At 39.1% G+C, this 13445-nt stretch overlaps 1 protein-coding gene across 20 annotated transcripts in view; it reads right to left on the reverse strand.

Annotated features, from left to right (window-relative positions):
- The window catches only part of ptprfa (protein tyrosine phosphatase receptor type Fa), a 229067-nt gene that overhangs the window by 46306 nt on the left and 169316 nt on the right, over positions 1 to 13445 (reverse strand). For 12 of the 20 annotated variants that reach the window (XM_069522627.1, XM_069522623.1, XM_069522622.1 and 9 more), the window contains 5 exons: positions 11874 to 12455; positions 9662 to 9771; positions 7652 to 7908; positions 5109 to 5190; positions 1371 to 1583 (listed from right to left, as the gene is read on the reverse strand). In XM_069522627.1, the coding sequence (XP_069378728.1) occupies positions 1371 to 1583; positions 5109 to 5190; positions 7652 to 7908; positions 9662 to 9771; positions 11874 to 12455 (1244 nt within the window). The remainder of the gene's footprint in view (positions 1 to 1370; positions 1584 to 5108; positions 5191 to 7651; positions 7909 to 9661; positions 9772 to 11873; positions 12456 to 13445) is intronic. The other 8 variants (XM_069522621.1, XM_069522633.1, XM_069522624.1 and 5 more) reach the window with 1 other exon arrangement.

The raw sequence follows: 13445 nt of genomic DNA on the forward strand, positions 1-13445 counted from the left end.
GAGGAGAAACATTGCCATTCATGACAATCTCTTTTCTGCAACCCACTATAGGTGGAATTAACTTTTTCTGACCCTGTTATATACAAGGAAGTAACTGCGACCGCATAATTCAGTCTAATGCTTCACTTTGCCTCTCTCTCACATGGTCACAGCTAGCTGGGCTTTAACTGCAATGCATATAGAGTATTTGGGGTAGGATGGTTGGAGCCCTTGTGGGAAAGGATTAATTATTATAGTCCTACCAAGATACCCCTTCCTGTATAATGCATATGATCTCCCTAAATAATTAGTTGAACTAAAAACACAATGTGATTTAGGAATGCATACTTTAGGCTTAAGTATCCAATAGCATGCGAACATCTACATGTTACATAGAGAGTGACAGCACATCCTTTCATGGATGTTCTGTTTGATTGGGGAATGCAAGGTGGGGGAAAACAATTGGGATGCTGTGTGAGACTTGGGTGTGACAATTGCTCATGTTACTCTCTTGGCGTTTTACCTCTGGTCTCCTTGATGCATCAAGTCTACATTAGAATCTTCTGCATATGACAACAGCTGATGCCTGAGTTCTCCTTTCACCAGCTTCCAGGAAACTTCCATCACATTAATCACATTACATTAGTACTCCCCACTTATGGGTTTGCAAGCAGCTATCTTCCAATTCAGCCCTTCATTTTTAACTCAGATACTCATCTGAAGTTTTATGACTGTGTCTCACACCGCTGAGATGCTGTTGTGGTGACAAAACCTGTACACAGACAGACAGATATGCTAAACTAATCAGAACTGCATTTGTGGTAGGACCACATCTTGCTATGATGAACACACAATTTCAACTGTCTGGTATTCAGGCTCAGGGTGGTCACAACATTTGACTCAGCCCCCATATGATCTGGCTGTTTGCTGAGCAGATGATTTTCTGGCAGGTCAGACATTTTAGTTGTGGGTTAACTGCTGTTTGCAGTGTGAGCAGTTCTCATTCCTCATATGGCAGATGTCAGCGATCCGCTAAAGCTGTCATGAGGTTATTTTAATGGCATTTCTGCATGTTGTGGCTAACCTCAACTGATACTGTGCTGTAAGAACAAAGAAATACAACTAAACTTCACCTCAAATAAGACCAGGCTGTCCTCATCTCCTCCTGTCCTCTGCAGCTATACATTGCTCTTTCTTCTCACATATTTACCATTGAGAATGCTTTTGAGGATTGGACCTGGTGCACCAAAGTAGTATAAGAACTCTACATGTCCATACACCATTATTGGGAATGGGTTTCTGGCTTTTATATGTGTATTAAGGATCAACCATTGAAGTTTTAACATTTAAGATGCTGCTCATATACTTATAAAAAGAAAGACGTCACTCACTGACTCATGGTCCGTCAGGTCAGCCAGAACAAAGCAGCGATACTGCTGCTGGCCTGGGAGGGGTTTGTTGTAGTAGCCATTGTATTTCTTCTCATCACCCAGAGTAAAAATCTCAGGTAGAACGTCAAGCTTGGCAGTGATGTAGGGCTGCAGGAAGTCTTGGCTCTGTCTCCTCTTTCTCTGCAGTTTGCTGTCAGCACCAGTCTCCAGGAGCTGTCAGAGGGATGACACATCAGGAGACTTTGGTACTGAAATATCATGACAATGTAAAATAATTTAATGTGACCGAACAAAACTGATCTTTGTGGAGAGTTTTTCAAGGTTTTGCAACTAGAAGTACTTGACACTTAAAATATAACAAGATTTTCACTTAAACAAATGTTTAAGTGACTATCTACTTCTGAATGAGGTCACACAATAATGGCTGAGCCTATATTGTCTCCTGAAAATGTTACTGAAAATAATTGGCAGTTTTATGAACTGAATGTCTGTGAAGACATCCCCAAAATAAAACTGTTTTAAAGGTCCAGTGTGTAAGATTTAGGAAAAAGGAATTTTTTGCAGAAATTGAATATAAATAATCCTAATAAATAATCCTAGTGATGTTTTCATCTAAATTGTATGAATTGTTGTTTTCTTTACCATAGAATGGACTCTTCATATCTAAAAACTTTATATTTACATGGAGGGGGGTCCCCTCTGTGTCGTCCAAACTGGACAAACTAAAACCTTTTGAGTTTTCATGACAACCGAAGTTCAGTTCAGTTTTACTCCCCTGAGGTTCGTGCCCAGTCATGTTTGTTTACAAGAACCCCTCTATTGTTTGCAGAAGCATAAAAGAAAAACATAGTTCACTAAATATTTTCACATTACTATCACAGAACATTTCATGTAATAATCTGATAAATTCCTATTGATATAAAGATTATAAACCTATTACAGTACCACCCTAATTGTGGGCAAATTGCACTTTGGCGGATACAAGACAATGTATTATGAGACATGAACGGATTTGTTGAGTTTGAGGGCCTATTGTGACCTTTACAGGGAGTGCAGAGGGTCATGGCTTCATTACTGAAGATCTGCTGGTTCTGTGTGTGTGTATGATTGTACAAAGGCTCGCCTATCTCTGCACAAGACATCTTAAGCTGTATTGAGTCACCGTTCGTGGTTGCCTCTCTGACAAAGCCCCTTCTTTCCCAGCTACTCAGATTCTTCTTCCAATTCATAGTTATTGAGGTCACAGTACTCCTGGGAACAGTCAAAGCTTATTCATGGTATTATTACCTTGCCTTCAACTGTGCCCCACCACAGTTTTATTACAAAGACTTGGTTTTTAACTTGACCTCTGTGGTCTCACAACCTGTGACTTACTTATTTCAAAAGTATCAACAGTAAGATTTGCATTACTTTTAAATGTCTACTTCAATTAGCGTATTAATGTTCACAGGGTCACAGGGTATTGTTCTAGGGGTTATTGAGGCTGTGACATAGTGTGAAACAATCATCACTATGATAAATAAGCACAATAAAAGTGACATTTAATAAGTCTTTACAACTCTAGATCAGTCATACGTTTCTGATTAAGTGAAAAGAAATGACTGTTTCTGAGACAGGTACCAGCTGTGCCAAAAGACTAAATTACTATTCTTTAATGAGGACAAAGACAAATCCCCACTTAACATTTGTGTTTGACCTATGGGAGGTAAAAATAATATCCATATTTTCAAATGTTGTGTGTGGGTTTATTTAGTTACAGCTGCAGTTTTCCATTCCACAGAAGATAATACTAATGTGTAATCAACCCATATAAATGTCAGTAGATGCTAATGTAACTGCATCTAAAAATAAGTCACACCACAAATGTAGTAACGTTACATCATCTATGTCTGAAATTCATCACTTGTGGCTTTACACCTTTGTGTTTCTCAAACAAAAATGGCTGCCTTTCCATTCACAACACTCAAAATCATGCAGCTGTAATTACCCAAAAGAGACTTACTTTACATTGAAACTCTCCCAGAGAAGGATCAAGAGGACAAAAATGGTACAGTACCTAATCCCACCTCTGTGGCCCATTATGTTGTATTTATGTGACAATTATTCACTTGTTATTTCCATAATTAAACTGGAAAGAACTGATGACTAACTATGCTCATAACATTCACAGTGGCAATGTCCCAGTTTCCAGCACCTCATCAGAAGCTGCTCTTGTAAATACCACCCACTCATTTGTAGGTTAAGGAGAACATGGCAGTGAATCACTGAACTATGCCTGATGGATTCTTGTGATATTGGCTCTTCTTCAGAGCCACTTCCAATAAAAACTTAAACTTGATGATTCAGTGACACCTTGAAGTCTTTACTGCTTGTATATTTTACTAGCAGGGGTGATTTAGCACTTAATCTTCCACCCATGCAGAGATTACACACACATAATCCAAAAAGGTGATTTGACACTGTTATAATGTGAAGTAAATACTGAGTTTGTATAAGTGGGCTGAGTTGTTCTTTATGTTTAACAAGAGACAATATGTAAACCAGTGAATAAACGTCATCCTGCCCTCAATCCATGTTTGATTTTTCTCTCAAAATGAGCACCCACACAAACCCTTCATTACTAAGTAACTGGCACAACATGAACCCTGTCCTTTAAAAAATGAAGGGATTTCAAAGACAGGACGTCAAATATATCCCCTCTGATTGCTGGGAGCTGCAACACTGCTTGTTAAGGACAAACAACACATTTTGCCTGGGAGCTGCAGCCAGGTCCAGACATGGAGCAACACATATCATATCACAACCAAAGCAAACGTGTATATACAAAATTTAGTTTGTAATATAAAATGCAAGACATAATTAACAGCAAAGTTATACACTCACCAAAAGTGTACAATGCAACTGCCACTCATTATTACCATTATAACCATTATTAGTCATGGTTTTCTGTTACATTTGAATATATCAGAGCCATCATTAATTTTTTTAGTAAAACCGATGTTTTTCCTACAAACCCAAATGTCTGTGTACATGTACTGTATATAAAGGTCAACTGATCTCATGAATGTAACTAATACAGAGAATCCTGTCCACAGCAGAAGTCGAGCAATGTATGAAAAAAACTGCAAATAAATTGCTAGAAGACATGGAAAGAAAGAAATTTGATTTATTTAAAATGTTGCTTTGCAAATGAAAAAATGAATTCAGCATGTCTATTAAACATCAAGTATAGGCGTCATACAATTAGACTCATGAAAGAAGACTTCAACATTTTCCGTCAGCTTCATCAGCTTTGCTAGTAAGAGTATAAAATGAGATAAACAAATCTGTCTCAAGAGTACAGAACACTTGTAAATCAACCTGATGAATTGATGGGTGAACATTACACGGATTTGATTTTTTGCATATTTGACCCCATCAGCTCTGTATAAGATAAAACTATGTACTCTACATGTGGACAGGTGCCATTTATGAGAAACAAGAACTTTACTCTATGAGAAAAGGCAAAGTTTTAATACATTTGTTATAACAAGTGGCGCATAAAGTCTTATTGTGATTTGTTTAGAAACTGAATTTGAGCGTAGCTCATTTTTTTAAAAAGGAAAATGTAATTTTAATCATGACCACTAGAGGCCTGACCCCACCCTTAACCAGCATTACCCGTAAACTAAGTTTTTTGCGGAGCAGCTGTGACTGAGAGCTCTTGTACATGACTAATACAAGAGCACATTCACTCACCTCATGTATGTCCATGTCTTCAGGGCTCTCCCATCTGCTCAGAGAAGCTGGGGTGACAGGGACGACCACTATGTAGTACCACCTGTATCAAAGACAGTCACTCAACTGTGTCATGTCCTGTATACACATGTTAACACAAAGTTTCATACATAGTCTTGTATTTTAGTTATCTGTTTTTAAAGGCCGGACTTACATTCAGTCCTAACCTTTGTTAAACACCAATTGGATAAGTTTGGTTTTGGGATTGATAAAAAGGTCTGGGACGTGTTTCTTACATTTAAGAATAGAACAAATATATAAATTGAATCAGCATTTCTAACCTAAGCAGCACCTGTAGCAAATTGTCATGAAAAGTAGAAGATCTGTTTCTCATGAAGAAAACAGGTCCAATGGCTACATGTGCTGCTGCTGCCTTATTTACCTTAATTCACTATTTTGCATTGTTGATAACAAGATAATACATCTTTATATTTTAGTCTTTACTATCAGGGTGTATAGAAACGACATATACAAGCAATTTTTATTTCTTATATCATCAGAAAAGGTGAAACCGTATAAAAGTGTCCTCAGGCAAGATACTGAACTCCATTTCTTCTTCTTTCTCATATAGAAAGTGCTACATGTGGATGCACTGTATGGATGTGTGTGTGAATGGCCAAAACTGTACTGTTAAGAACTATGAGTGGTCATCAGGACTAGGAAAGCACGTACCGACTCTTTACCATATCTCAAACCACATGGTGGCACTATCACTACCATTTATGAGTATGTTAAGCACTAATGTATAGGGAACGTCTTATTGACACTTCATAGTCCTTGAGATCCATCTAATTATGTCATGTTTCACTTATTCATTAAATAAAACCATTACAATTAAAAATCATAAAATAATAGCCATGGACTATGGTTTCACTGCAAGTTGCATTGGCAGCTATTACAAAAAGAACATGATTGATAAAGTTTGTCCCATCACAATAGCAGAGGTTTCTATTTATATGTTGCACCATGCCTGTTTCCTATGATTTTGGTGAACTAAACCTCTGTTTTTAGTGTACAGCTTACCTGTATACCATTTTAAGTTACTTCAACAGTGTAAACTTGGGGATGCTCTACCTTACGAGATTCTATTCGTTTCTAGACTTTATTACAACTTATTTATGGATGATTTCTTCAGAGAAACAAAACCTTGAAACACGATTAAGTCGCAGTAATTAGCAGTGCATGTCTTCTTGACAGAGCAGGGTAGTAATAATAATAATAATAATGATAATAATAGTCTTCTCCTGAATTATCAGGAGAGAGCTGGGATGCCATTGTTAAATGGCTGTGGCCATTGTTAAATGGGTCCATTCAAATGGATGTGTGGTTATGGGCAGTAATGAATGTATTGTTGAGTCTTAATGTTTGTTTGTTCTTTAAACTACTCTGTCCTGACAACTCTGCAGCAGTGGATAATTGGCTGGTTATGAACCGGCTGTAACAAGACAAGAGGTAAATAAAGCAGGCTTGTAGTGGCTGTTGTAATGGCGGCCCTCTAGGCTTGTGTCTTATTGATTTAAAACAAAAACATTGTCTGTGTTCACCTTTATATGTCTCCACTCGACTTCTCATTACAGGGCTGAGTGTTAAATATACTTCGTAGAAAAAGCAAACATAATTATCCCACAAAGTTTTGCAGAGTGTTAAATTATCATAATGTGTCGGTGACTCTGGCTCATGGAGGTAGAGCAGGTTCGATTGCAATATCCCCCATTCCCGAAATGACCTTGGGCAGGATACTGAACCCCAATCATGAGAAAGTGCTGCACATTGTTACAGTGTGTGAATAATACAAAAAACTGTACTGTAGAGCGCGTTGTGTGGTCCTCAAGGTTATATATAGATACAGGCTGTTTATTAATATAGACCATTTATTTGATATACTTATATATATATATATATATATATATTGTAAGGTGCATTTTAATGTTGCTGCTGGTTGAGGTGAAACAAAATGTTTGTTTGGTATAATAAAACTTATTTTAGACGTACAGTCCTAATCTTCAAACTACCCAGCAACTACAGCAGTCACATGTACTAAAGTAAGATTATTAAATACCATTTTCATTAAGTATAGCTCCCACTTGTACTTCAGTGCAGCTTTTTGTAAAAATGGCATGTGTACACATTCATGGCAAATAAAGCGGATTCTGAGTTGAACTACACTGCACAGTGAACATCACTCTCCTCCTCCCCTGTAATATTTATCAAGTCTAAATGGGGGGTTTGAGATTATATAACATGCCACAACCTCACACACAATCAAATAAAAGGTTTTTATTGACACTGTCCACATTTCAAAAAGGGGAGATTGATTGATTGATTTTCAAAGTAAAATATTGCAGTGCTTTCAACTGTACCTTAAGAATTCAGCTGTTTTACACTCCAGTCATTACAGCTATCATTTGATTTTATTCACAACCAGTCTTGATGTCTTCGTACCATTATTAAATCAGAATGACATGTGCAGAGCAGATTTTGTAAGTTTTGTAAACAGCACAGACCTGACAGGGGCTCCAGCAGGGGCCCTGGGTAGACTGACGGTCACTCTCCCACCCTCTTCCACATCGTGCTGGTACAGAGCAGGTTTCATCCTCAGGAGGTCGGGAGCTGTGCGGATGGAGACCTGCTGTTGGAGACCCCCGGCACTGTTCCCCCGACTCATCAGCACAAACGAGTAATCTGTATCTGGCTGAAGCTGAGTGATCAGCTTCCTCTTAAGGTTCCCCTGGACCTCCACACTCTTCTGGTTGTACAAGATCTGAAGCCAGAATGAGGATTTAGTTGCTAACACAGATAGAGGGCATGTGAATACTTAACGTTTACATTGACTGTCTGTGATATGAATAGATTCGTTCCTTGTCTAAATAACCCTGACACAAATAAAACTGGTGGGAGTAAATCAGTGTGAAATGGTACATTCATGATTCCCCCTCTCTTCTTTGCATTAAACTCACTGATTTTGGATAAAAAGAAATTAGCAGTATGGTAGAGTATGTTTCTTCTTGTTACATTAGATGTTTTGATGTAGATCATGTGACTTTATTTAAACCAACCCAGTCATTTTGGGACAAATTGGCAATTGATAATTTTGCTTTTCTAAAACAACAATTAATCCATTTGTCAAGCACCTCTATCTACACAGCGTTTAGCCATAGCACAGGTTACAAAACACAGTTAAAGCTGGCAACCTCAGTGTGACAGTAAGACTTATGGAAGCGGCTCTCAGTCACTGCTGACAATGTAGTTTCCCAATAAATTGTTCTAGTACCAAAGTAAAACAACCCTGTCTATCATAAATTACATTAATGTGTCACTCAACTGCAACAACTCCCCTCTTTTCCCACCATCTCCCCCTCTCTTCCTCTTTTTTCTCTGCTCACGGTGGCCTACATTGAGTCTGGTTCTACAGGTTTCCTCCAGTTATGGAGAGAGTTTTTTCTTCCTACAGCTCCAAAGTGGTGCTCATTGTGCCAACTGTTGGGTTTTGCTGCAATTTTCAAGTTCTTGACCTAATTTATAATACAATTTGCCATTATACAAATAAAATGTTATTAAAATTGAACAACATTTCCATTTCCTGAATAACCTATTACGTACAGATTCTAATTCTCAATGTTATGAGGAGATGTTGATTCAATTTATGTATTTGGCAGTGTCACAGCTCCTCTGACACTAAATGCAATAGACTTGGTGCTGAGCACAAGCTCCTTAGACTACCACACCAGACAGACAGACTCCAGGTGCAGGCTGTGCAAAGATGCCTCAGCACATAACATCAGGATGTAAGATACAGGCATGTACGGTGTACATGGAACGCCACAACCAAGGTGGCTGGCATACTGTACAACATCTGGACCGAGTATGTGCTGGAAGTCCCAAAGTAATAATAGTTGACACCTCCAAGGGTGAATAAGAAGGACAGAGCTAAGATCCTACCCTTCCAGATGCAGACAAATAAAATGGTGATGCCTGATCAACCACACATTGTGGTGGTCAAGAAAAAGCAAAAGAAGGCAGTGGATATAGAAGTAGCGATCCCAAGTGACAGTAACATCAAGAAGAAGGATCATGGGAATATCAAAAAATACAAAGGGCTGAAAGAAGAGCTAGACTAGAAAAGATTTTGAAAGTGAAGGCAACAGTGGTGGCAGTGGTAATGGGACCACTCAGGGCTGTAACCCCTGAAGTGGCTCCAGCAGATTCCGGGAATAACATCTGAAATCTCTGTCCAGAAGAGCCCTCATAGAGACCAAAGTCATCATATCCTCAGTTTTTTTCTGTTTACCTTTTATCAAGACTTCCATTAGAGTTTCTTTTGTGTAGTGTGTGTGTGTACTATGTCTGTCTATCTTTGTATGATAACAGTGTCATGCGTAGGTCCAGTTAAATCCTCACTCACTACAAAAATGTTGACATTTGCATACATTTGACATGAGCACTGACTACCTGATGACCAGTTATCCGATTAAGTGTGTGTAATGTGTGTGGCTGGAACAGTGGGCTCATCTTACCTTGAGAGGCACTTGAGATGTGTATGTTTCTGGCACTTCCCAGGTCAGCAGCACAGAGGTTTTCGTCACAGCCTTCACGCCAAAGTTCTTGGTGAATACTGGGGGAAGGTCTGGATGATTATTAGGTGGTTAATTTAATTGTGGATATGACTGAGATGTTGATGAGTTGGTGCACAAAAGCTAATAAATGATATACAAAAGTAGTTTAATCTCAATGCACTAATATTTACAGAGCCCTTCTGGTGACATTTGAGAAGAAACTTGGAAGCCTCTTCAACAAGAGATGAAACTTGTCACTTAATCACATGATGTAGATTCTAAAATAAGCTTTAGTTTGACACATACAGTCTGCACTAACTCTGATTGAGGCCAAACTGTGTTGGAAACTTTGCGATTAATAGTCAAGAAAAACATTGCGCCCTATCCTCATGACCCATGACGCAACGTGGAAAGCATCTCCAGTACGCAGACAGCCTGACTGTGTGCATTTGCTATCTCATGATTGGATGTGTCTGGCGCATCTGGAGAGATGGAGATGTAGCCTACTGGGTGTGCACAGTGGGATAATCAGACATAGTTTAATGCTTTTATCCTTTTCTTAAAGTTAGTTTATCCTCAAAAATTAAATATTTATTCGGAATGGGGGAGAGATATTTTACAGATTTACCATTTACCATCTCTATCTCAGACTCGTGCAGTCAACACTCACCAAAATGACACTACACTGTTGTGTGAGGTACACTCTACTTAAAGGGAAGAAACAAGGGAAGGGAAGTTTAGAACAATATCTGGTTCATTAAGTCAACCCCTGCTGCTAACACATCAGTACATCTGAATGTCTCCCTGTTAGAACTGTTTATAACCAACTCTATCATACAGGATGACACTTGATACACAAGTGAAACAGCACCTACACCTTAACTACTTATTTAGACTTTATCAATGCTTGCTAGCAAAACTCCAAAACCCTTTTTGTATTTGTTTGTGTAAAGATATGAGGATGTTTTTTTTGGACATACTAATGTTGATTGGACTGAAGACATGAATGTGTTTCAGTCAGACCACTCACGTTTGAAAGGTTGATTGCAGCAGAACATAGTGTTTGGCGTCTATAGGCTCCGGCTTTATCACCACCCCAGATATGATGACTTAGATATGATGGGAGTGATTGGGGGAGCAAATATTTAAAACCCAATTGTCTAATCCTTCTCTGTATTAGAGTGGATTGTAGAGAATGAGACATATTTGGCGGCCGTGGCTCAGCGGTAGAGCAGGTCGTCCAATAACCAGAAGGTTGGCAGTTCAATCCCTGCTCCTGCTTGCCACAACCGAGGTGCCCTTGAGCAAGGCACCGCCCCCCCCAACATCTGCTCCCTGGGCGCTGGCAGCAGCAGCCCACCGCTCCAGTATATGTGTGTACATGGCATCTGTCAATGTGTGTTTCATCCAGGTGCCAACTGGATGGGTTAAATGCGGAGAACAATTTCATGTAAAAGTGTTAAACGTGACAATAAAAGTATATCTTCTTCTTATATCACTTGATTGGAGCAGCGCAAAGCTTTGCTCCATTCTATGTAGTAGCAGAGCAGAAGCTGAGATTAAATGTATTAATTAGCTATTATTAATGTGACAAATATTTTAGCAGCTGCAGCTACATTGTCTGGCTGCTTATTTACACTTTTCAATGTATTTTGAACTTAATCGAAATTAACCTTCTCTGTCTTAAGGAGCCTTACTGTTTACAAACTGGTTATTTACTGAATCCATAGATCTGTAAACCATATATATTGATTGGTAAAAAGCAAAATAAATGCAAGTTACAGCATACAAGACACAATATAGCTTTAACTCTTTAAATGCTCCAATTCAGATTTACACATGGCTTTTCCCCCCTCAGCTGAGGCTCTGTACTTTTATTTCACCTGTTGCTCCAAAATTGTGATTTTCTTTCCCTGCTATTGATGCATGCAGCCTCTCCTTCACTTTTCACTGACCTGTGCCTGCTTTATGCCAAAATCTGTGCTCAACAAAATTATACAACTATTCTTATTCCAGTGTTAGTCTGTGCAGGGAGGTTTTGTTTGTGTTTGCATATTTCAAGATAACAAAGCCCTAAATGTTGAAATCATGGAGTGATGTACAGAGTACTGAGGTCACAGATGAAGCTGCAGTAAGCACAGTACAGCACTGATAAAAAGCTTGCACTTCTCACCTGGCATGGAGGTGGACATGGTCCTGCTCTGGATGCTGGGGCTAATGGGACCTCCCCCCTTACTTGTGAAAGCTTGGACTCTGATGTCGTAGGTCGTGTCAGGCTGCATACCTAGGACGGTCATCCGTGTTTCTGTGGTACTATTGGTGTTATTGTGCTGGCTATTGATATCACGATACACCACCACATACTTCACAATTTTCCCATTCCTCTCGGCCAGAGGAGGGGGGTCCCAGGCCAGTTGGGTGGAGGTGGCAGTCAGCCCCACCACACTCAGATTTGGGGGGTAGCTGCCGGGAATGTCTTCAGGAGTGCTGATCTCCTTCACATATTCCTCCCCATTACCTGCTCGGTTTTTGGCACACAGTTTAAAGATGTAGGTGGCGCCCTTGTGGAGGCCGGTGACTGTGAAATGGTCATCTATTTTTCTGAAGTCTTTGATGGTGAAAGCTTCTTCCTCTACTCTCTTGTACTGCAGTTGGTATCCCACATGCTCCCCAACCATCTCTTTAGGAGGCTGCCACTGGATCAAGGCTGTGTTCCCTATAGTGGTGCTGATCATCATGGTGGGCTTACCAGGTACTAGAAGACAATAAATAATCCAGAACATGAAACAATTTGTTTTCTCTACATATGAAGTACTTTAATTCCCCAAAAATCTCATAATTGCATGTGGCAGTGTTTGCGGCTAAAATATCAATAAAATAGTTTAGACAGGGCAGAAAGAGCAGTAGACTCTTTTTATTTTGTAGTTACTTACCTTGTGTGTCCTTTGACTGTCGTGCCCTTTGTATAATTGTCTCTCTTGTGATTGTCTGTCCTGCTGTGATGAGTTTTACCTGTTTCTCATTATCTCTGTCTGCTTTAAGTATTCAGTTTCTGCACTTCTGGTCTTCTTTTTCAGGTTGTCTATTAGTCTCCTTGGGTCTGTTCACTTCTTTTCATCTACTTCCATAGTATCCTTTCCTGACTCATTTTGGTGAGAATCTGAATCAGGGAGCAGCTCCAGGAATTTTTATTTAAATATTTCAACATTGTGAGATAGCACATTTCTTAGAATTTCCCTTGATTTCTCAGAGAATAATTCATTAAATTTCCAAATTTAATGGAAAAAAAGATATTTATGAGTGTTAGTGAGGTGGTGATCCAAATCCAGATTTAGTGAATTTAAATTTGGTTTCATTGGTGGACTGTTGGGCCTTGGTGGAAGTATGCACTCTACTGTATGCCATTCTAGTTCATTGTTTGTTGAAGCCAATCTGCTTACCAGAGACTGTAAACCTGTCCATTTAATTAAATGCTCCTCACTGCAACTACATTTTTCTTATGTCTTCATTTTTTCCTGAGTTTTTCTGCCTAAATGTAACCAAGCCATCACAGTGACAGATCTGAAAACAGTCAAACTATTTCTTCTGCAAACACTTATTTGTTTTGATGTTTGACTGATGAACATTTGAGTCAGAATTATTGTCAGGGAAGTCTGGTGGTGAGGTTCAGGGACATTGCCCGGATTAAGGCTGGTGTTTTGCTTATGGATTCACCTCTTTCATGTAGAACGTGTCATTCCTTCAT

Source organism: Paralichthys olivaceus, chromosome 3 (genome assembly GCF_024713975.1).
Source record: "Paralichthys olivaceus isolate ysfri-2021 chromosome 3, ASM2471397v2, whole genome shotgun sequence".
NCBI lineage: Eukaryota > Metazoa > Chordata > Actinopteri > Pleuronectiformes > Paralichthyidae > Paralichthys > Paralichthys olivaceus.